Below are 22352 nucleotides of genomic sequence, written 5' to 3' on the forward strand. Positions count from 1 at the left end.
ATCACTTATCTCATATACATCATGAAGCCAATTAGTGTGCTGATTGAATAGCCACTCATCATGATGATTTAAGTATAGGATTACAAGTTTATGATGTATCTCTGTAAATATTTTTTATTTATTATTTGTAGACTCTCTAAGTGTCCAATGACTTAGAATATTATTTTAAATTAATTCAATAAAATTTTTCTTTGTATAAAAAAAAAATTTCTCTACCCAAATTGATCGAGACAATTAGAGATATATTATTGGAACAATAATATTATTTAGATTATATTAATAATGAGATAATTGAAATAACAAAAAACATAAATTGATAATAATTTCTTTGCTGTGCTTGCAATCTCATGTCATAAACTTATCTTGATCTATACATAAAATTTTATTATATTTATATGTAATAATTTTATCATTAAAATGCAAACAATAATTTATTTTATTTTTAAATTTTTTATTACTCCATGATAAGTCTGATTATCAACAAAATTAAAATGAGCAAACTCGAAAGAAACGGTGGGTAATAGGTGGGATTGTCCGGATCCGACCCGGGAACAAAACGGGAGATAAAAAGAAAAATGAAAAATAAAAGCGTTTCCCCATAAAACCAAGATTTTCTCTGCTTACACCTATTCCTCTCTTAAACCCTAGCACCTGGAATTCCGAGACTGAGATCCAAGCTCTCCCACACAATTGTTTGTTTTTCATTTGATATCTGTAAGTAGTTATAATTCTATGTTAACTTCAATGATTTCACCAAGATTGGTGTGGAGTAAATTTCGTTTCATGATATTGTTTGGTATGGATAATTTGGGCATTTAAATTGATTACGTTTGGGAACTCTTGGATGCAGTTTCTATCTTGTTTTTGTTAGTGGGTTCATGTCAATCTTTGCAGATATTTGAGGTGAATTTTGCATATGTGCCGGAATGGCCAACAATTCTCAACCCTCTAGTGCACAGGTAGCATACTTACGTGGTTTGATTCTTGGTTTTATTGCTATAATATAAACACTTTATCAATACTTTCTTTTTTGTAGGGTTTAATCTTAGCTGCTGTTTCCATGTTTTGTCAAAATTTATCAAATTTTATAAATATCCTTTTGAGGCTTTTCCCTCTTTTTTGTTTTTCTTCGAAATAGTTAGAAATAACTTGAATATGGTTACTAGAAGCTCTTACTTTGATAAGATCCTCCGAGTGGCTCTATGGTTTTTGTATCAATGACAAATCGGATGTAGTTTTGCCTAAAGTACATACATATATAATATCCTTCATTCTTGTTTTTATATGAAGGTCTAAGATGTCTAAACTTTTCTGCTATCCTCTTTCTTTCCCAGCCACATTGGCCTCCTGCAGTTGGATCCTTGGGTCCTCAAAGTTATGGTTCTCCTTTATCTTCACAGGTAATTCCTCCTCTTTTTTCATGTTTATGACCATTTTCATCTTCTGACAGAAATTTATTAAATCCATTATGTGTGAAATTTTCCATTGCAGTTCCGACCAGTCGTCCCAATGCAGCAAGGTCAGCACTTTGTTCCAGCTGCTTCCCAACAGTTTCGGCCTGTTGGGCAGGTTCCCTCTTCAAATGTTGGGATGCCAGCTGTTCAAAATCAGCAGATGCAGTTTTCTCAGCCAATGCAGCAGTTTCCACCACGGCCAAATCAACCTGGTCTTTCTGCACCTTCAGCACAGCCTATGCATGTACCATTTGGTCAAACAAACAGGCCACTTACATCTGGATCACCACAGTCACATCAAACTGCTCCCCCTTTGAATAGTCATATGCCAGGCTTAGGGGCCCCTGGAATGCCCCCCTCTTCATCATATAGTGTAAGGCCTTGTGTCTATGTTTCCAGTTTCCATTTTGTTAGTATTGCATAAGTTCAAAGAGTGTCTTCCACTTTCTCTGATGTTTTTACATTTTTCCCAGTATGTGCCATCTTCTTTTGGCCAGCCACAGAACAATGTCAGTGCATCGTCCCAGTTTCAGCCTACATCTCAAGTGCATGCACCTGTTGCTCCTGTGGCTGGACAACCTTGGTTGTCATCTGGAAATCAGAGTGTTTCACTTGCTATACCAATACAGCAGACTGGCCAACAACCTCCACTCATTTCTTCTGCAGATACAGTAAGTGCTTCCTCCCTGAGATATCAGGTATAATGTATATCAAACAGGAATTTTAACTAGGGCATGCCATGTTTAATTTTCATCATTTAGTTCAAATGTTATATGCTCACTATTTAATTGTTGTTGTGCTGGCCAGGAGTAAGTTTAGATGAGAAATCAAATTTTACAGCTAGAACCTGGCCAAGAAGTACAAATTGCTAAGAAAGTTGACCAGTCTTAAGGGAAAGACTCAGTGAGGAAATGAAAAACAAAATATAGACATAAATAACCAAAGAAAATTGAAAAAAAGGAGAGAGCTTTAATTTGTCTTGAACTTGTCCTTTCTTCATCTATTTCCCATGCCCTGATCATTTAGATGACAAATACTTCTATTTCTCTTTTTTCTATAACCTTTATTATGACATAGTGGCATAGAGTGTGAACTTTTCCTAGAAAAATGTATTTCTTTAGAGTTATGGGCTTGATGTATGGCTTTCTAGACTGGCTAAGTTTCTGTTTGGTCTCCTCAACTTCTCTATTGTATTTGGAAAAGAAATTGTGTGAACATTGGACCACCATAAACTGTTTCTGTTTCTGGTCCAATATCAACAACCTCCCTTGCTGTTATTTTTCAGCATTGCAACTTCTATCATCAGTGAAAGGAACTACCTTAATAATCCCTATTTAGAATGTGAGTTATAATGTTAAGTCACTGTCAATAGCATTTTGGAAATTATTTATAATTCCAGAAATTGGTTATTGTGGATAGCATTTTGGAAGCTAGGTTCCACTGTATTTTGTTTTCAATTTCATGTTATCTTGCTGCTGTACCAAATCTTACTGCTTCTGATTTTGCACTTTTTGCATACCAGGCTGCCAATGCTCCTATTCTTACTCCGCCATCAGCTTCTGATTGGCAAGAGCATACATCTGCTGATGGAAGAAGGTAATTTTACATTGTAGCTGCTGCATTGTAATTTTTGCTCATATCTTGCTGTGTTCTTGGGGTTTTAACTTCTATTAGGACTGTTTAAGTTTCATCTTGTGCTTTTATCATTCTATATTGTCATTAATCAGTCTTTGTAGTTAGTTACTTAGACATTTGTTCGTCAAGAATTAGATTTGGTGTTCACTTGTTGTGTCTAACTGATTCTTACATTTCTGCAGATACTATTACAACAAAAAGACGAGGCAATCTAGTTGGGAAAAGCCTCTGGAACTGATGACACCAATAGAGGTGAGGCATATTACTGTCGAGTTGCTGTTTCTGTAGTTAAATGTTCTGTTCCATGATCTGTTAACCTTGAATTTGATGTGACATGCTATTTATACAAATTGTTCCCTTTAATGGATGCTGAAAATTGTAGCCATTCTTTACTTGATCAAAATTGTTTTATGCGAAATCTCCTTTCTTTTGCATGTTTTTGCATTGGTTTGTAGATGTCATGGCAAGTGTGGAGAAATTTAACGACTGCTCTAAATGGTCACTTTGAGGGCGGGCCTTCACTTTCTCAAGGCAGGCAACATTTTGCTATTTACATCTTGTTTATCATGTGGGGATAAATTGTTATGAGGAAATCATGATTAGATATATAGACGTACTTAATCAATGCCTATTAGCAACTGTTTTCAATTTCTTCATCATTTCCTACTCCATAGTTAAGTTTTAGCAGGGTGGTAATATTGTTCCTCCCCCTTAACACAGTTACCTAATCTATTTTTAAACTTCTGTTGCCTATATATATTTCTCTCTTGTTTTTGTTGTCTCTTTGGTAGTCCATGTGTTTTTCTAATCCTATATCTTATTTAGTCGAATGTGGTTTATGCTCGGTACTGTAATGAATTTATAGGTTGATGTAAAGGAATTCTTTATGCTGTTCATTGTGTAGCTCTTTCCTATCTAAACTTCTTTGTTTTTTTACTTATATCTGGTGCTTCTGATTTTATGTGTTACTGGTTACCTTCTTTTTTCTTCTTTATGGTGTTATTTGTTGCAAGATTGTGTTTGTAATGGTTTGTAAAGAGTTCCACAGGTACATTTTGGCCACTGATTTTCAGAGGTATGAAATGCTGGGTCAATGGCTCTTGCTGTATTTATCATTTCGCTTTGCTTCATACTTGTTTCTATCGATTTTTACAAGATTCCTTTGGATTGGAATTTGATGTCAATGTATGTTTTTTGTGTCCTATGGGCCAAGAGGTTAACGAACTGATGAATCCTAGGAAAATATATTTAGGTTTCTTACTTCGCCGATGGAAACATCCTGAAGATATGGCTCAGGCAAAAAGGTTTTACTATTTGTAACCATAAAGTATGATTTAGGTTCACCATTGCACCTGAAGGGAAAGGGATTTTTTTTGTTATTATGAGGGAGATGTGCTTGTACTCATTTTAACGATGTTAAGGGCAAGCAAGTCAAGACTGTAAGATGAATCCTAGCACATTCATGAGGTGAAGAAGAATTTAGAGGTTACTTGTGGGCTAAATTCTCATTAACAGTTGAGATAACTGGTCCTCCCCTTTCTGAGTTTTGACTCGAGTTAGATAATTTTATTATTAGTATTGTTGGTATAGAATTTTGCCATGACAGCTTCTTTTACCTTGACCATTTGCATGCACACATCCCTAGCCAAGTGAATCCCTGCAGTATTGATTCTCACATCCATTAGGTCAGCAAAACTTTTGGCCTGCTTGTGGGCCGAATTCTCACCAATGGCTGAGATGTTTAATGACCATCCCTCCACCTTTTCAGGGTTTTGATTCTTATAAGTGAACCATTTTTTATGTATTAGTGTATCTTTTACGTAGGTAGAATAGCTTCTTTCACTCCACCAGTTGCACATACACCCATCTCTCCCCTTCTGGGAATTTGGTATGAGTTGAAACTGGTATTGGGTCTCTTTCTTGACAAGGTTATGATTTAATTTGCTTTTTTTTTTGTTTTATCTATTTGTTCCATCTTTATATGTTTGGCTGCATCATTAGCAGCTTCATTGTTATTCTTACATTGACTGATAGAATGCCACTCCTTGGTATAATCCTGATGTTTTGTGAATTTTCTTTTTCATTATTTCTTTTACTCTTTGCTTAATCATTCCTTTTCTGTAACAGAGAGCTGATGCGTCCACTGTTTGGAAGGAATTTACAACTCCAGAGGGAAGAAAGTATGTTTGAAATTTGTTGTACCGTTCTCTTTATCGTGTACCTTTTTTCCCACATATTATTTTTTAATATGCTCTAGAATATTTATCATTTTTTGGTCTGTTAAAATTTATTTTCATGATTGATTTGTGATCAGGAGATTGCTTTTGCAGGTATTATTATAACAAGGTTACAAAGCAATCTAAGTGGACAATACCTGAGGAATTGAAGGTTCATCCTTGTGATTTATGATTACTGTTTTGTTACCTGGCATTTTACCTTTCTGACTTCATTTTTTAATGCTTAATTCCAGTTAGCTCGTGAGCAAGCTCAGGTAGTAGCTAGCCAAGGAGCCCCATCAGATACAGGAGTGGCTTCTCAAGCGCCAGTTGCTGGTGCTGTCTCCTCAGCTGAGATGCCTGCTGCAGCTATTCCTGTGAGCTCCAACACTTCGCAGGCTTCAAGCCCAGTATCAGTTACGCCTGTTGCTGCTGTTGCTAATCCTTCCCCTACTTTAGTATCTGGATCAACAGTTGTTCCTGTTTCACAATCTGCTGCAACGAATGCATCTGAGGTTCAATCACCTGCAGTTGCTGTTACCCCCTTACCTGCTGTTTCCTCCGGAGGTTCTACTACTCCTGTTACTTCGGTCAATGCTAACACAACAATGATGTATGGACATGTTCTACTGGTTTCACATTTAATTATTTATTGATTCAGTAACTGTTGAAATTAACTGCTTGTTCTCTATCCTCATTGCAGAAGAAGCTTGGAAAGTACAGCATCTCAAGATTCTGTGCATTTCACAAATGGAGCTTCTGCTCAGGACATTGAGGTATGACTCATTTGTCATTTGTCAAAGGCTGTTTTTATTCTCAGCTCTCTGCTTACCGTTTCTGAGAGGCACAAATTTTATGAATTCTTTCTTTTTGAGGAAAACTTTTGGTTATTGGATTTTCATTGCTGGCTGGTCTATTTGGCAACACGCAGATGCTCCAGTTTTCAAAAATGTTGGCAGTGGGATATATGTTTTATTTGTTGTAATTGATTTTTTTTTTTGTTATTTGTTGTTATTTGCAGGAAGCAAAAAAGGGGATGGCAACGGCTGGAAAGGTTAATGTGACTCCAGTGGAAGAGAAAGTTCCGGATGATGAGCCTTTAGTATATGCAAATAAGCAGGTAGCATTTTAGAAACTTGTCATAACTTTTTATTCTTCTCATTTGACCTTCAGTTTTCGTCTGTCTGTTCCCCTGAGAACTGGGAATGGGAATTTTGATGCCAGTTATGTGTTCAACCGGATCAATATCAGCTCCTTTTATTTATTATGCTTTTGTACTTATTTTTCCTTTGTTCAGGAAGCAAAAAATGCTTTCAAATCCCTCCTTGAATCCGCAAATGTGCAATCTGATTGGACTTGGGAGCAGGTATCCCATCTTGATCTTATTTCCTTCCTGCCACCTTTGATCTTTTGATATATTTATTTCCATTGATATTGAGTTTTTTTTTCAGACAATGAGAGAAATAATTAATGACAAAAGGTATGGTGCTTTGAAGACACTTGGGGAGCGGAAGCAAGCCTTTAATGAGGTAAAATGTTAAACAGAATCTTACAATAGTGGCTTTCTGGTTGGATTTTGTTATGCATGGGATAGAATTCTTTTAACTTTGGATTTCTTCCCTCACCCTCCTGTTGCTGCTTAGTTTATGTTTATCTGTAAATACACGTTTGGAATTATCTGATAACTATATCCATTCTGTTCTGACATATTGATCTTATTAATAGTATTTGGGTCAAAGGAAAAAGCTAGAGGCTGAGGAAAGGCGCATGAGACAGAAGAAAGCTCGGGAGGAATTCACAAAGATGCTTGAAGTATGTTGCATGAGGCTCATATTATCTTCTTTTCTGCCTCCTGTTAATGTTTCTATTTGAGCTGATGCTTTGATTTCTTTCCAGGAGTCCAAGGAACTCACATCATCCATGAGATGGAGGTTGAAATTTCTTTCTATAATATTGACAAAATAGATTTGTGGCCTCGTTTATCTTCAATGTGGAAACTGTAAAATATTCTAACTAAACTTTTTCCCTGTTCAGCAAAGCTCAAAGTTTATTTGAAAATGATGAAAGATTCAAGGCTGTTGAACGAGCCAGAGACCGGGAAGATCTTTTTGAAAATTATATAGTGGAACTTGAGAGAAAGGTAATAGTGTCTGACTTCTTTCGTATTTTGCAGATGTGCACCTTTATGCATACAGTGTGTTAATTTTGTGAGTATACTTATAACTGAACTTTCTCTGTGACAAATAAATGTACCCAAGAGAAAAAAGGGGTAACAGACGAGGAAAGAATGCCTAGGTATTCTTTGTAGGAATAAAGGCCTATGAAATTCCATCTTGTTCCTCATCTTTCCATTTTTCTTAGATAGCTAGTGATATTCTTTCAGCAAGATTAATATTCAAGGTTGGATGTTGTTTCGGTCAAATTTTGCCTTGGAGTAATAGCTTTCAAGCACAAGTTAATTGGCAGTATTACAAACTAAGTTAGTAACATAGTTCGGCTAGAATTTTGTAACTAAACTTATGAAAATCATTGGTTTATCTGTCTGATTTTGAATTCTTTTGACTGTTTTACACATATCTTGGCTATGATATCTTGCTAATCTCTGCCTCAGATTTATTACTCTTTTATTTCCATAAAACGGTCTAGACAGGTCAGATGTTAAATAATGATTCATGTGCGCAAATATGTCTTTTCTGGTTTGGATATATGTTGTACCTGCCTTATCGATTAAGATAATTTATGGCTAAGTGGAAATTTTTTGAGGATGTGCACAAAATGGTCAGAAATGCATGTCTTTTGCCAGCACAATAGTGGTCTCTACTATATTCACTGGCAACTACCCCAAGCAAAAAATTATATGCCAGTTAAAATTGGTATTTTTACTTTCTAGTTTTTGTTGTTTAATGCAGGAAAGGGAAAATGCTGCAGAGGAAAAAAGGCGGAATATAGCAGAATACAGGAAATTTCTGGAATCCTGTGATTTTATTAAGGTACAACATTTACAAAAGAGGATTGTAATTTGTTTTCTCTGTAAAGATTTTAGCATGGCTTTTTTACCCAAACTTTTTCTTTAAATCTGCAGGCAAACAGCCAGTGGCGGAAAGTTCAAGACCGCTTAGAGGATGATGAAAGATGCTCACGTCTTGAAAAAATTGATCGCTTGGTCATGTTCCAGGACTACATTCATGACTTGGAGAAGGAAGAAGAGGAAAAAAAGAAGATGCAAAAGGTGGAGGTACTTTTTAACATCATTAGTTCACTTCTAATCTGTGTTCTTAATTTTGTTTTCTTGGTCAAAACTTAGGAACAATTGAGACGTGCCGAGCGCAAAAACCGTGACGCATTCCGTAAGCTTATGGACGAACATGTTGTTGATGGCACTCTTACGGCTAAAACTTACTGGCGGGATTATTGTTTGAAGGTAATTCATATATTGTTATTTGTTTTACGGTAAGAGTGGCTTAAATCAAGGTGTGTTTTGTCTTTTTCAGAACTAGATTTTTTGCTTAGTCTTTTTGTTTTGATTCCTAGGTGAAAGATCTGCCCCCATATCTTGCTGTTGCATCAAACACATCTGGTTCAACACCAAAAGATTTGTTTGAGGATGTTGTTGAAGAATTAGAAAAACAGGTTTGTGCCTCAAATCTGTTCTCTGCAAGATTTGATGTGTATTTTTTTTTTGTTGCATTATTCTTCGCTCCAGCAGAGAACAAATGATTTTCATACGTTTTTTATGGTTTCTTTTTTACATGAATAGTATCAGCAAGACAAAACCCATATTAAAGATGCAATGAAGTCAGGGAAGGTAAGATACTAGATTTATCTTGGAAGGTCTTTGTAAGTGCTTTCTCATTATTGAACCCCTCCTTGGCCTCCTTCCAGATTTCCATGGTTTCCACATGGACAGTTGAAGACTTCAAAGCTGCTATTTCAGAAGATGTTGGTTCCTTGCCAATATCAGATATAAACTTAAAGGTACTTCTGTTGCAATACATGTTTTCAACATCAACAAAAAAAGAAAAAGAGGAAAAAAATGGAAAAAGTTAAGCTCTGGTAAAAAATGAAAAAAGTTAAGCACTAATCTCGTGATTGAATATTGATAAGTTTATTCTGTACTCATTCTCAGCTTGTGTATGAGGAGTTACTCAAGAGCGCCAAGGAGAAGGAGGAGAAAGAGGCTAAGAAACGTCAGCGTCTAGCAGATGACTTCACTAAGCTATTACATACATATAAGGTGTGTTATATTGTTTTATAGACAAACGGGGACTATACTTTTTGTGCACTTGTTTAAAGAATTTCCCATGAGCATCTTGTTTAACTTTTGGTTGTTGTGCTGCTTCATAGGAGATAACTGCATCCTCTGATTGGGAGGATTCCAGACCACTTTTTGAAGAAAGCCAAGAATACAGGTATTGCGTTTTTTTTTTTTTTTGCAATTATGATGAACAACCATTTGGAGCTACTTGCTGGGTATTTATCATTCGTAAACATCTCAGTCCTAAGATCATTTCCTCCCCTTGGTGGCTTCCTGCCATGCACTTTTATTAGATCAATTGCGGAAGAGAGTTTAAGGAGAGAGATCTTCGAGGAATACATTGCATACTTACAGGAAAAAGCTAAAGAAAAGGAGCGCAAGCGTGAGGAGGAAAAGGTATGTGAATTTTTAGCTATGATGTCCAAGTAGTTGGTGGTTAAAAATCCCATATATTCATGAAATACTTTGATATATTTATGATGGACTTGAACATTATCAGAAGGGTGTGAAAGAATATGAGCACTTGTACATTTTATATTTTTTGAGCTTCCCCTTGCTTTTTCCTAAAGTATGGTATGCATTTTATACTGTATAAGAACATGTGTTTCTTCCAACATCTAAAGATGTTTATCTGGTTGGTTTGCAGGCCAAAAAGGAGAAAGAGCGAGAAGAGAAAGAGAAACGAAAGGAGAAGGAGAGAAAGGAGAAGGAAAGAGAACGTGAAAGGGAAAAGGGTAAGGAGCGAACTAAAAAAGATGAAACAGATAGTGAGAATTTAGATATATCTGACAGTCATGGCCATAAAGAGGACAAGAAAAAGGAAAAAGAAAAAGATAGGAAACACCGCAAACGACATCAAAGTGGTGGTGATGATGGGAGTTCCGATAAGGATGATAGGGAGGAGTCTAAGAAGTCTCGCAGACACGGCAGTGACCGTAAGAAATCAAGAAAGGTATAATCTTATCTATTCATCATATATTGTTCATCTATCCAACAATTTTTAATGTTCTCCAAATATTTTCTTGGCAGCATGCGCACTCACCTGAATCTGACAATGAAAGCCGGCATAAAAAGCACAAGAGAGATCACCGCGATGGATCGCGTAGAAACAGTGGTTATGAGGAGCTGGAAGATGGTGAAGTTGGTGAGGACGGTGAAATTCAGTAGTTTCTTACTGATGCAAAAATTCAAAGAAACCGATTGGGGGATTAACTACCTAAGATTTCATCGTTGCATTTTGTATCCTATAAGCTCAATCGTAAATGTCTATAGATTTTTAGGGGTTTTAGATCATTTAGGCACATACCTTAAACTAATTATTTTGCTTATTTTCCTAGTACGAGAGTTTAGGGTTGTCCTGTATTCTACGTTTGTATTAGCGTTTAGAATCCTAGGTTGGTGGGGGGTTTTGGTTTTAGTATTTGAAGTCTAAAGTATTTGGTAAAGTCTTTCTTCAGAGTTGCAGTTCCAGTTTTTTGGCTAACAAATTGGTGGGGCCACAATTGCAAGAATTACATCCATCACTTAATAGCTGTAACACATGTAACTGGTTGACGGTATCTTTTGAAGTAAGTTTGTAAGTTTCGGCTCATTTTTAGAGATTTACAACGGGGCAATGATGGGAGGCTGCTGCCTCCTTTGATATCCCATAACTATTTTTTTTTTTATGTATTTATTATATGAGTTTAAGGGAAGCTTTATTTTTACGTCCATAATTAGTATCTCATTTTAAATTCAATTTTGTGCTGACACTACTTCTCAAAAAATCCAAGGGCAGTATTATTTTTGATACTAAAAACATATTATAAGATAACTAATAAATTTTATTAAAGTCGAAAATGGACAAATGAATTAGATTTAATTATTTAATTAAAACTGTTTAATGAAAAAATTTGTGCATTAAGTGACAGAAGTATGCTTGATTGGATTGTGGCTAATATGGAACTCATGTGAGGATTAAGTTTTAAGAAAATCATGTAAATCACTATGCTTGTTCTTTTCTAGGTGGTTTGGACGTCAATGTCGGTGGATCCATCAATTTGATAAGCCACAAAGAGTGACTGATCTCTTGTCGTTCAGTCGTTACATGTCTCCCCTGTTAATCCTGGAGGGCATTCCAGTGCCTGTTGTTGCTATGTTTCAAGCTTTTTAGATACCTTACTACCATGGAATTGATAATCTGAACCAGACAGGAACAGTCGGCAGAAATCAGTGTGAGTAAAATAATTGAAATTAGAGAAGGAAATTGAATTCCGAAGCTAGCAATTACATCTTAGCTAGGACATTAATTAACCATGTCCATTGCAACTTGACTTGTGATCTCCTCTAAAATGGCGTTTCCAATTACTAGCCCGATGTCCCTCTTCTGGGTTTCAAGATCTCTCCATTCTTGAGTTGAATCCGTTAGATCTGATTTCAACCATTGCTTTATGTTTGATTCATCACCACATCGCTTTCCCCATCCCTTTATTTTCCCACAGGTGACCTTCCCAATCTCCTCAGACCCTGAAAACTCTTTGCCTTTTTCTTCCCTGTCATGGCTGTCTACCAACTCCCTAACACAGTCGAACAGAAGCTGCCTTGTTTGCTGCAAAACCTTTTTCGATATTGAAAACCGGGAAGAATTAGACAAGTCAGGCTCTTGTAGTTCTGTTAATCCTGCACAACTTGATTTCCCTGGTGTGGTTTGAAGAAGTAAATTCCAGAGCGAAGCAGACAATATTGAGTCTTCCGTTATTAGCTTAGGCAAGAACAAACTTTTCTGCCTTGAGCTGGAAACCGGCCTTGCTGTTTTAGCTCACGAGAATTAGTACTGAATTTAGACCAGAAGGAAACTAAGAACGCTGAGCTTACCGTGGAGCTCATAGCAAGTAGAAAAATACTAACTGTTATCAAGTTGGGAGCCTCTTGAAGTAGATATATCTTCGAACACTGACACAGGGCTGTGCTGTTTACCGTCTTCCACGCAACTCCATTGAAACTTTGTATCTGCAGCAGCCTGTTAGCTTTATGAGTAAGCAACAGAACTTGATATTTTCCTAAAAAATTTCGAATGGAATCTTGCTTATGCAAAAGATAAACAGAAGAATAAGCGATAAAGCGTCTCTACCTTCTTTTCGCTTTGATCGTAGGGTTTGAAAGACTTGGAATTGTCATCAAACATGGATGGTTCATCTATATCAATATCTGAACATGAATTATACACTGTTGTGCTGCTAGCAGAGGAAAATCTATCAGGCTCTGCAGTATCTTTGTTATTTCGGTCCATCTCAGTGACATTAAGCTTTCCATCTTCATCAGCAGAATTCTTGGTTCTAAAGCCTTCAATTGTAAAGAGCTTGTTACATACAACTTTAAGTACCTTGGGGAATTGGGGAATACACTTCTTGCTCTTGTCTTGACAACCAGACTTCTTTAGAAACTTGCATGAATTGCCGTGGCAGCCAATGAATTTAGCTCCTGAATTTAAGTTCTTTCTCATACACCCTCTCTCCGCAAGGTAAACCTTTAAGATGAAAGGTTCTTGCTGTTCTTGGAGGAGCTCTCCAAGTTGCCTCGCTGGCTTGCCTGATGCTGTTGTCCTTGTGGCCATTTGAGCAGTGTTAGGCTGAATGGTTGCAAGAGTTGAAAATTGAAGCTCTATGGTCTAAATTTAAGCCTGTTCAGAAGGAGGGGAACAAAAAGAAATAAGAAGAAGATGAGATGGAGCATGTGCAAGGTATTAAATGGGAAAGACAGCGATATCTGTCAGTTTGGGACTGAACAAGAGCAGAAACATAAGGGCGATTGGGTATTTAAGGCTACGAAAGGGAGAGAAGGAAAGGACATATTCCAAACAATCTCAAGGTATTATAGCTTTAATACCACCCCAGAGTTCCAAAGATGTTTCATCTAGCATCTTCTATTCCAGTGTTTTGTTCATGTCATAGCCTGTCTTTACTTGAAGACTTCGACACCTTATTCAATGCCCTATCCCTCACATTCACCCCATTCGAATTTATTTTTTGTTTTTGGTACATTTGATGGTCCCAAAAGCACTTGTTTCTTTTTGAATGGTGTCCATAACTAGTCAAAATTGCTGATGGGAAATAACGCAAATTGAATGCTGAGAATTCCGGAATAGTTATATACTTATGACTGTTAGGAAAGCTTTTATAAACCTAATCCCAATCATATTTTTATATACATATTTACATATGTGAACATGTTTACATGCATGTGTATGAGCCTGGATTTCCTCTCCCTTTCCCCCAACTCATTGTCAGCCAGTCGATATCATGGTTCAATAAGCATGATATACAGTCTACTACTGCAAGTCTTTAATTATGAAAATAATGCTCAAAAACAAAGAAGAAGAAAAAAGAAAAAGAAAACTGCTTTTTTTTGCTTTTCTTGATGTCGGTTTCCTTTATGTTGATGAAAATGATTTGGGAGGTCCCAGCACTAGTCTGAACATGATTTCTGTTCATAAAGTAAAAAAAAAGCTGGGAGCGTCTTTTACTTGAGAATGAGATTGTAGTTGGTAGTAATGGAATGGACAGGGAGAGACCAAGTGGTAAAAAGAGAACCTGTGTCCGTATACTGTGGCTTACATTTATATGTCAACTAGTTTCTGATGGCGTAAAACCTATTCTCCCCACCACCATGTCCTTCATCAAGAACTTCTCGGGACAGATAGGGTTTTCGAATTTGAATCTTTAGCTGGATATGGTAAATATACGAAAAGGAAGAAAAAAACAGGAAAAGAAAAACACTACCTGGTAGACCACCTATTGAACTAAGCTATGGGATGCTAGATGGCCTCATTGGGTCATGCATATGACAGGAGCTGGTATGTTGCATCGACAATTGAGGAAAACCATGGCAACATGAAAATCGACCTGAACTGGAAATGCAAATTTATTCGATAGAACCCGTCAAGTACCAAATATGCTGTGCTATCCCTGCAACAACCATACTCATCCTCCCCATGATTCTTCTAATCTCTTATTATTATCTTCAAAGCTTGGTTTTGTTGCACCTAACCCACATCCATCTTTTACATTGTTATATTCTTAATGTGTTCAAAGAAAAAAATAATTATATTTGATAGAAGAAGTTTAACAATAATCCTACAATCAAATCCGATGACTTTTTTTAAAAGAAATATATGATATTATATATATTTAATTTATTAAAAAAACACACAATTATATTATTTTATTCAATTTTAATAATAAATTTAATTCAATCGATTAATTGATAACGCGTGGGTATCCATTCGGTTGAGAAATCAACAACCATCATTGATGGGATAGGATAATGGACCTTGTCTCCTTCCAGCACAATCTAATTAATACATGAAGAAGGCAATAGCCGAGTAGCCTTTTATCTTTCAGCTTAAGCATCCTATCTTTTGTTAATAGCCCTACCCTCGTATTGGTGTTGAAGATGAAGAGGACAAGATGATTTTCCTCATTTCAATGTCTGATTTTGTGCATTAATATGCAGAGATGTGAATGTGAGGCAACCGTAATGGACACGCTTCCCAACCTGCCAAGTTGAAATTAGGAACAACACGTGTGCCAAACTGACTTTCTGCATTTCCTCACAATCGAGGCATACCCAAGGGGCCTAAAGGTCTAATTGCTATGTGATGACCATAAATCATATGCAGCATTCGATAAGAATATCACTTTCCAAGCATGTACTAATTAATGTAACTATAGCCATCTCCCATGATAGCATCATGAAGAATTTAAATACATTCAAAGAGAATGAGAAGTGGTCATGCCAGTGTCAAGAAATGGGACGACCTAGCATTAGCATTACATTAAAGAGAATAATAACTTAAATGGTTCTAATGCGGTAGAGATTTCTGTACTGAGACTGGATTTTCAGCTCTCAATTTCTCAATTTTAGATTTAAATTCACCGTGAATTGACATGAGTGATCTCTGTCGAGAAGCAAAAGCAACACTAAAGTGTTTAATCTCTTCCTCGAGGTCTTTCCTTCGCTTTACTTCAGTGTTCAAGTCCATCAAAACGTTTTCCTTTTGATCATTCAGGAGTGTGAGCTTGTGAGATGATTCAGAGACTGTTTTCAGCAATGAATCTCGTTCTTGTTTCAACACCTGAAACTCTCTTTCCAAGCTACCATATCTTTCTTTAGATGCTTCCAGGAACTTGGTACTGAGATCTAACTCTTTCTCCAAGTTTTCATACTTTTCCCTGACACTGTTGAGTTCATTGCTCAGTTTCTCCTTCCAACAAGCAGTTTCTCCACCCTGAGTGCAGCCCTTCCACATTTAAAAACTAAATCTTAAAATAGGATAGAAAGCAGCCTACACTCTGTAATCATTTTTCTACTAAAATGTAGTTCCGATTTCCTTTTATCCTGGGAAGAAGCTAAAAACATGGCGCATTGCACAAAAGAAAGACATAAAGAACCCAATTACACTCATAAGCAGACACACACATGCAGAAAAAAAAAACATTTCAAAGTATCCTTAACAAGAGAGGTCATAGCTTCATTTATCCACAGTTTTGGTTTTGGTTGATGCTGAGTGCTTCTAAAATAAGCATAATAACTCCTCTCTCCAAGAGCACGTAAGAAAATACTTGAAAACCAACAACAGATATGAAATTTTAACCTAAAAGCACATGAATTCCAAAAGCAGCTAACTGTACCTCGTAAATTTTGGTTTATTTGTGTATTTATATTAGAATTTATTCAATACAGAAAAAGGATGGAACTGGCATAGACTCTTAAAGTATTTCTAAATATTGGTTGTAATGTAGTACAACAAAGATGAGGTTTTTCTTTTTTCTTCTTTCTGTAGGGAAAAACACAATTTTAAAGGAATTTTGGAGTAACTTTGTTCTCACTAAACAATATTTGACACAAACAAAGGAAAGATGGACGGGATATATAGCAGAAAGAGTTTAGAAAATTAGGACCCTGGAGAAGGAAACAAAATATCCTAAAACAATAACAAAGAATAGAATCATAATTGATGAATGGTATCCTGATAACTGTGACCAGGCAGCTACCTTAAAGTTGCAGCTGCATAAAGGAGCATTCGCTTGATCATCCTCAGCACCAGCTGTTTCTGATAGAATCAAGGATGTAATTGTGCTCTTCAATGTTTCAGAAAGCATTTTGTTGCATTCTTGAAATAGGGAATCATTCCCAGACGAAGAATTGTGACCATTCATTGCCATTGCAAAGTGGGCTTCCAAGGTTGAGAAAAGGGTTGTCCCAATTTCACTTGTGCCAAGGAGAAATTTTGCAGTTGAAGATTTCCCATCAGATGCAGAACTCTGTCATTGCACAAAGGGATGGAATGCATTAATGTTACTATTTCATTACACATTACAGAAAAAAAATGTTGAAAGAGGCAAATATAATGCATATTCACCTGCATTTTTGACAAAACATCCTCATAAATATCTTTGCAACTCACCACAGATTCACACAATCTTTGAGGCATTTTTCGAACAAACAATGCTTCTTGTTTTAGTTCAGTTAGTTCTCCCATTAGTCTGTCATTCAATTGTATTTGTTCTGCATGCTTTCTCTGTGAATGTAACAATTAAACAGTTACAGCATAGAAATGCATAGAAAGTATGAAACATTGAGAAATTAAGTGGTGAAACATGTCAATTCCCTAAGGTGCAACTTAAACAAGTACCTATATACTTACAGCTTCTTAGTGGTCGGTATATCCATAAATAACCACCCTGCTTTCTCCCAGGTCAGATTATCAGACAATTACGGCAATCATGTTTTGGAAATGAGGTTCAGTTATGCAGAAGTACGCAAAGATACCAATCAATACAAGTAGGCATTTAAGAAAGGAAAAGAAAATTCTTTCTGAAATGATGGCTTCATGCAGTTAACCTCCCTCGATAACTTAGTGGAAACTCTAATCTATGCCTTTAAAAGTTGACATTATTATCAAGTAAAAAAGTCGAATGCATAGCACGTACTGACCTGGATTTCATTCTTCTCTTCGATAACAAGTTCAAGCTGTCTCTTTAGATTTTGGAGTTCTTGTTTGTCATTCTTATTTGAACAAACCTGACAATGAATTTATGGAGTCCTTATTATGACTAATATCATCTATCACAGAAAAAGGCATTAACAAAAACATAATAGCAAATAACGTATATCATCCTGATTGCAAGATGAAGAATATATGACTTTGAATTATCAACTTACAGGAGTTACATCTTGCGGTGGGAAGGATTGAACTTTTCTTGCAGGAGTCGTCTGAAGAGAATCAAGGTCTGCAATGTAACCCTTGTTCATTTTGAACCAAGTGTCTTCATCAGCTACATTGCTAAAAGAATCTGGGAGAGGACTAAAATCTGGCAACTCTGAATAATTAGATCTCTTGGCAACGAAGGCATTAGGAGCCGCTTTAAAACAAGGGGTTTTAAAATCATCTCCTCTATCATTACATTCTTCCTTTGGGCTTTCTTTTGTGGAACCCTGCCCTTGCCAACAATAAATTTATAAAATTTCTCAGCACAGAGATATAATCGAAAAGAATAATAATAATGCACGATGAAACATTGACTCTAAAATAATGAATAATTCTTTAATCAGTCAACAACAATTTCGATGCCAAACTTCAGAATTAGAGAATGAAGAATTTCATGGAGATTGAAGATGATGAGCTCTACACCAAGTCTAAAATTCGAATTAACTATACTTGCAGATGACAATATGAAATGATATCTGCAATCCTAATTCAGTTACTGCCCTATACCACATGTAAATTTGGCCAAAGCAAGTTACACTTTTGCTGTGGATAAACATATAAAGATGAAGGTATAATGGGGCATGTATGCAGGTACCTCAAAGGGCTTAAGATTTGTCACCTGCATTACTGAAAGAAGCAGCTAAGAAGGGAGGATGAAAAAGTACAATTGTATGGCTAGATTAATTGTTCTTAAAGATAAATAGATGGGTTGATTTCCAAGTAATGTTGCTATTGGATACACAAATTAGGTGGTGTTTAATTTGTAGTCTAGGAGTCACAATTAGACTTGGGTGCCAACAAATTTACAAGTGCACCTAAAATAAAAAGAAATTTTCTACACTTTGCACAAGTTATACCTGACTAGAACTTCTATCACCATCGGAAACCAGACTACTTAGGTTTTCAATCTTCATCTGCTGGTCTATAATGCGCTGCTCACGTTCTTTGTGTAATCTTCTTTCCTCTTCCAGTTCCATTTCAAGCTTGTCACGCTCTAGTTCATACTGCAAATTGGAATATGAGCAGACAAATCACATATATATGTATATGTTAATAATTGGTAATACAAGATGATAATCCAGGTTCTGCAATAAACAAATAATGAACCTTGCACCCCGATCATTTGGCTCATTGGTTGGTGCATTATCTCTCTACCTAAAGTGCCAGGTTCGAATCCCCCCTCCCCAGTTAAAAAATAATAATAATAATAATAATAATGAACCTTAAGCATGTCGTTCCTCAGTTTTAATATCTCTTGCTCCAGCACCTCAGCATGAGATCCCTGAACAAAGTTAAACAATGTTAGTTTGTTTTTTTTGCTCTCATGTTAGTAGATATGACCTAATCCTCACCTGAAGCTTCCTGCGTAGCTCCTCTATCTCTAACTTTTGCCTTTTCAGTAAGGCTGCATCCGTCAAAATCTATAAAATAGTTAACCATGATCAGCTTAATGTCAAATTCATGCCAAATAAATTAAAACAAAAATGAAGAGAAGGAAATAGGAATTATTAGTCTTGTTATTCATATAATATAATAAATATTCCACGATAATGATATACAGACTAGAGCTGGAGATTCATATATTAGGTGATAAAGTGATCCAATGTAAGAAAATGAACAAACCTCATTCACTTGAGCACAATTAGTAATGCGCTTAGCTCTGCTAGCAAACAGGAGAGTTCCCTTTGTCTCCTCAACGTGAACCTAAACATATAATATCAAAATTAAACCAAAATGCTCTGTTGAAGATGCCATTTAGTCTCCACTTCTTCTCAAAAAGAAAAAAAGCCATATGATAATCGCACACACACACAAAATGGAAGGCTACCTCTTCGGGTGCTACAGTACATATAATTGAAGTTTTGGCATTTCCCCCTAGAGCAGGTTGGAGTATGCGGGTTAACTTGCTATCACGATAAGGAATATGTGCCCTGTACATATAAAAAATTTATACCATTAGAACATATTAATCTATTCTATATAGATGAAGATACTTCTCACAGGATAAGCAAAGCAATTACCTTTGTTTTGCACCATCACTCAGTTTGTTAATTACATTACCAAGAACCATTAAGCTCTTGTTAATGTACTTTCCTTCCTTCAAACGTACTCCGCCAGCGCCAGTCTTCGCAATCCTCTCAGAACCAGCCAAATCTACCAAATTCTACTTTCAAGTAAAAATGAATTGGCATAAAATTAACAGAACAAAGTAGAAACTTTATAAAAGAACAAAAAAATCTTCAGCATGACTAGATACAAACCAAAACAGAGACGCGAATGGCATCGCTGCTTGAATAATCACCAAAAGAGCTGGCATCCTTTCCCTTGCTCTCTATCACCTAGATATGTAAGATAAACATCTCCAATATAAAAAGTAATATTCAGCAAATAAATAGAGTAATACTCATGTTCAACAAATATGTTAAAGAACATACCATTCTGAATATTGTATGAGACCTACTACTTCGTGCATTCATATTTGTCTCACCAAAATGCCTGTTAACTGTAAAAAAACTAATTTAAATGAAGTATCTTAAAAAAAATGCTGTCCATATAAAACGAAGGGCAAAAATAAGAAATTTAAAGAACCTTCTCCTGACTGTAGGAGGTTCATCACTTGTTCAACATTGTTCACAATTTCTTCTCTGAGACCTGCAACGAAAATCCCACGCTGAAAAAACAAGAAAAATCAGTTATTTTTAGGCATTATGGATACACAATTGAAAGTTAACCAAAGTTTGAAAGATGGCTGACCTCCAAACTCTCATGAATTTGCAATTTTTGATTCTCGACCGTGAAAAGGTCGTTAATCTCTTCATTATAAATTTCCATGTAGGAAACTCGGATGAGAAACTCCCGATCAGAAATCTGAGAATGTAATTCAACACCAAGAAAATGAAAGTCAAAGCTTTAATTTTGAAAAATGTAAGCACAATTAAAAAAAAAACAGCTTTTGAAAAAGCCAAATTGATCCTAATTACTAATTACCGTCTGTATTTTATGAAATATATCGTTAACTGCTCGATGAATAATTCCGGGATCGGTTGATGAACCATTCATAGTGAAGGTTTTGCCACTGCTCGTTTGTCCGTAAGCAAATGCAGTCCCTAAAAAAATTTAAAAGGTGTAAATATTTAACTAATTGATCAATTTTTTACACAGATCATCAAATTAGGGCTAAAAATTTGGAAATTATACCGTTAAAACCGTCGACAGCCGCATGAATAATATCCTTGGTAAGAAGCTCGTAAACCTTCGCATTTGAGCAACTCTCATCGAAGACATGATCTAAAACAAAATAAGAAAATTTTCAAGGATTGAGAATTCGATTTAAAGAACAAAAAAGGAAAAGCAGGGGGAAAATGTAATTTACCGAAAGAGTAAGAAATGCCAGAAATTGGAGTGCCTTGGATTTTGTGAAGAGAGATTCCGTTATCATCGACTCTCCAGTAAGTTCCAGAAGAAATTTCTTCGGAAATCGAAGGTCTAACTCTCACCGCTACGCAGATCTTCTCCATTTTTCCCTTTCCTTCTTTGGAGTGTTTCTTTTTTTTTAAACGTTGGGTCGCAGAGCGCAGAGGCGGGATCTTTTATGCTCTGTGAAGGGGGAGGAACTGGATTTGAATATTTTGGGTTGACGGGAATACCCTTAAGATTAAGTGTTTATGACGTTGGAGGATCGGGGATTGGGACCCGCTAGAATGGGTCCTTGGGGCCCATATTTTGTTTGGGTTATGTGACAATTTGTCTTTCCCACAATAAAAAAAATTAGAAAAATCTTGCAAAAATTTTGAAACTATTAAATCTTTTTGGTTATTAAGACCCCACACCAACAATATTTTTTACAATTTTTATAGTTAATAAATAGTATTCTTGAACAATTGGAGAAAATATTTGACGTGCGACAACATTTTGGGTTCAAATTGAAAATTTTTTTTCTTTGATATTGGAACAAATTTGGAAGTTGATCGTATGGCATTTTGTATTAAATGCTTAAAGTATAGAAATCAAATCATGTCAATAAAATATGTGCCAAATATTTTTGGTACAGATATTAACAAATGAATACTCAATATATACATCATCGCTACAAAATAATAATAATTTTAAAATTATTATTTTATATCAAACGAAACTTCGTTAATAATTTTAAAAAGGAAAATATCGTCTTTGTCTGTGGTCATGGCCCATGGCATCAACATTGCCACAGGCCCCAGCAAGGAAGTTTTAAGACCCAATTTTAACATGTGTATGGACGTTACATTAAGCCCGTATAGTTGTAAGGGCCAAGTTGGCCTAGCCTAATTGGAGATATTAAAACCTCTATCATTATTTCATTTATAATTAGTTAGTAATTAAGCTTAGATTAAAGAAAATTTAATATAGGACTCCATTTTGAGTTATGCCTCAGCCATAAAACCAATAATAACTAGTTATAAACCATTAATTTATAGAATTTATGTAACACGAGATGATTAATAAATATAGTTCCTCTCTTTGTGGATTGTAAAAAAGAATGAAGTTCTCTTTTAATCAAAAAAAGA

The 22352-nt window shown here is 35.8% G+C and overlaps 3 protein-coding genes across 6 annotated transcripts; 1 reads left to right on the plus strand and 2 right to left on the minus strand.

The window, feature by feature from the left end:
- Positions 596–11275, plus strand: LOC18591938 (pre-mRNA-processing protein 40A). 2 transcript variants are annotated; one of them, XM_007018375.2, is made up of 28 exons: positions 596–714; positions 895–959; positions 1335–1400; positions 1492–1827; positions 1928–2125; positions 2977–3050; positions 3272–3341; positions 5217–5269; positions 5420–5477; positions 5560–5918; positions 6009–6081; positions 6327–6425; positions 6603–6671; positions 6757–6834; positions 7031–7117; positions 7202–7236; positions 7340–7445; positions 8215–8295; positions 8388–8534; positions 8610–8726; positions 8837–8935; positions 9063–9110; positions 9188–9280; positions 9432–9539; positions 9650–9714; positions 9854–9956; positions 10207–10512; positions 10590–11275. In XM_007018375.2, exons 2-28 carry the CDS (start codon positions 927–929, stop codon positions 10725–10727), a joined length of 3099 nt encoding a protein of 1032 aa, XP_007018437.2. In that variant the 5' UTR covers positions 596–714; positions 895–926; the 3' UTR covers positions 10728–11275. The 2 variants fall into 2 exon arrangements, with proteins under 2 accessions (XP_007018437.2, XP_017981600.1); XM_018126111.1 differs by lacking the exon at positions 596–714 and having other exon boundaries at positions 877–959.
- LOC18591939 lies at positions 11775–13700 on the minus strand. The gene is made up of 3 exons (XM_007018382.2): positions 12670–13700; positions 12447–12558; positions 11775–12347 (listed from the first exon to the last, which is right to left on the minus strand). The coding sequence occupies exons 1-3, from the start codon at positions 13150–13152 to the stop codon at positions 11845–11847; spliced, it is 1098 nt and encodes a 365-aa protein (XP_007018444.2). The 5' UTR covers positions 13153–13700; the 3' UTR covers positions 11775–11844.
- LOC18591940 (kinesin-like protein KIN-7N) lies at positions 15212–21385 on the minus strand. 3 transcript variants are annotated; one of them, XM_018125336.1, is made up of 18 exons: positions 21182–21384; positions 21007–21096; positions 20797–20915; positions 20563–20676; positions 20398–20479; positions 20244–20311; positions 20070–20147; positions 19830–19972; positions 19637–19739; positions 19432–19512; positions 19161–19229; positions 19031–19090; positions 18666–18812; positions 17763–18035; positions 17535–17621; positions 16960–17118; positions 16592–16861; positions 15212–15825 (listed from the first exon to the last, which is right to left on the minus strand). In XM_018125336.1, exons 1-18 carry the CDS (start codon positions 21324–21326, stop codon positions 15400–15402), a joined length of 2514 nt encoding a protein of 837 aa, XP_017980825.1. In that variant the 5' UTR covers positions 21327–21384; the 3' UTR covers positions 15212–15399. The 3 variants fall into 3 exon arrangements, with proteins under 3 accessions (XP_017980825.1, XP_017980824.1, XP_007018446.2); XM_018125335.1 differs by having other exon boundaries at positions 15212–15837; positions 21182–21383; XM_007018384.2 differs by having other exon boundaries at positions 15681–15853; positions 21182–21385.

This window comes from Theobroma cacao, chromosome 8 (genome assembly GCF_000208745.1).
Source record: "Theobroma cacao cultivar B97-61/B2 chromosome 8, Criollo_cocoa_genome_V2, whole genome shotgun sequence".
Classification (NCBI taxonomy): Eukaryota; Viridiplantae; Streptophyta; class Magnoliopsida; order Malvales; family Malvaceae; genus Theobroma; species Theobroma cacao.

Excerpts from the sequence above, each read along its gene's own strand:
- LOC18591938 (XM_007018375.2), top strand. The coding sequence starts at position 927 with ATGGCCAACAATTCTCAACCCTCTAGTGCACAG. Across the intron at positions 6,426-6,602 it reads TAGTATATGCAAATAAGCAG|GAAGCAAAAAATGCTTTCAA; the intron begins GTAGCATTTTAG and ends TCCTTTGTTCAG. Across the intron at positions 9,957-10,206 it reads GCAAGCGTGAGGAGGAAAAG|GCCAAAAAGGAGAAAGAGCG; the intron begins GTATGTGAATTT and ends GTTGGTTTGCAG.
- LOC18591939 (XM_007018382.2), bottom strand. The coding sequence starts at position 13,152 with ATGGCCACAAGGACAACAGCATCAGGCAAGCCAGCGAGGCAACTTGGA. Across the intron at positions 12,559-12,669 it reads ACGATCAAAGCGAAAAGAAG|GCTGCTGCAGATACAAAGTT; the intron begins GTAGAGACGCTT and ends TAAAGCTAACAG. Across the intron at positions 12,348-12,446 it reads AGGCTCCCAACTTGATAACA|CAAGGCCGGTTTCCAGCTCA; the intron begins GTTAGTATTTTT and ends GAGCTAAAACAG.
- LOC18591940 (XM_018125335.1), bottom strand. The coding sequence starts at position 21,326 with ATGGAGAAGATCTGCGTAGCGGTGAGAGTTAGACCTTCGATTTCCGAA. Across the intron at positions 19,740-19,829 it reads AGTGATGGTGCAAAACAAAG|GGCACATATTCCTTATCGTG; the intron begins GTAATTGCTTTG and ends TTATATGTACAG. Across the intron at positions 19,230-19,431 it reads ATTGTGCTCAAGTGAATGAG|ATTTTGACGGATGCAGCCTT; the intron begins GTTTGTTCATTT and ends ACTATTTTATAG.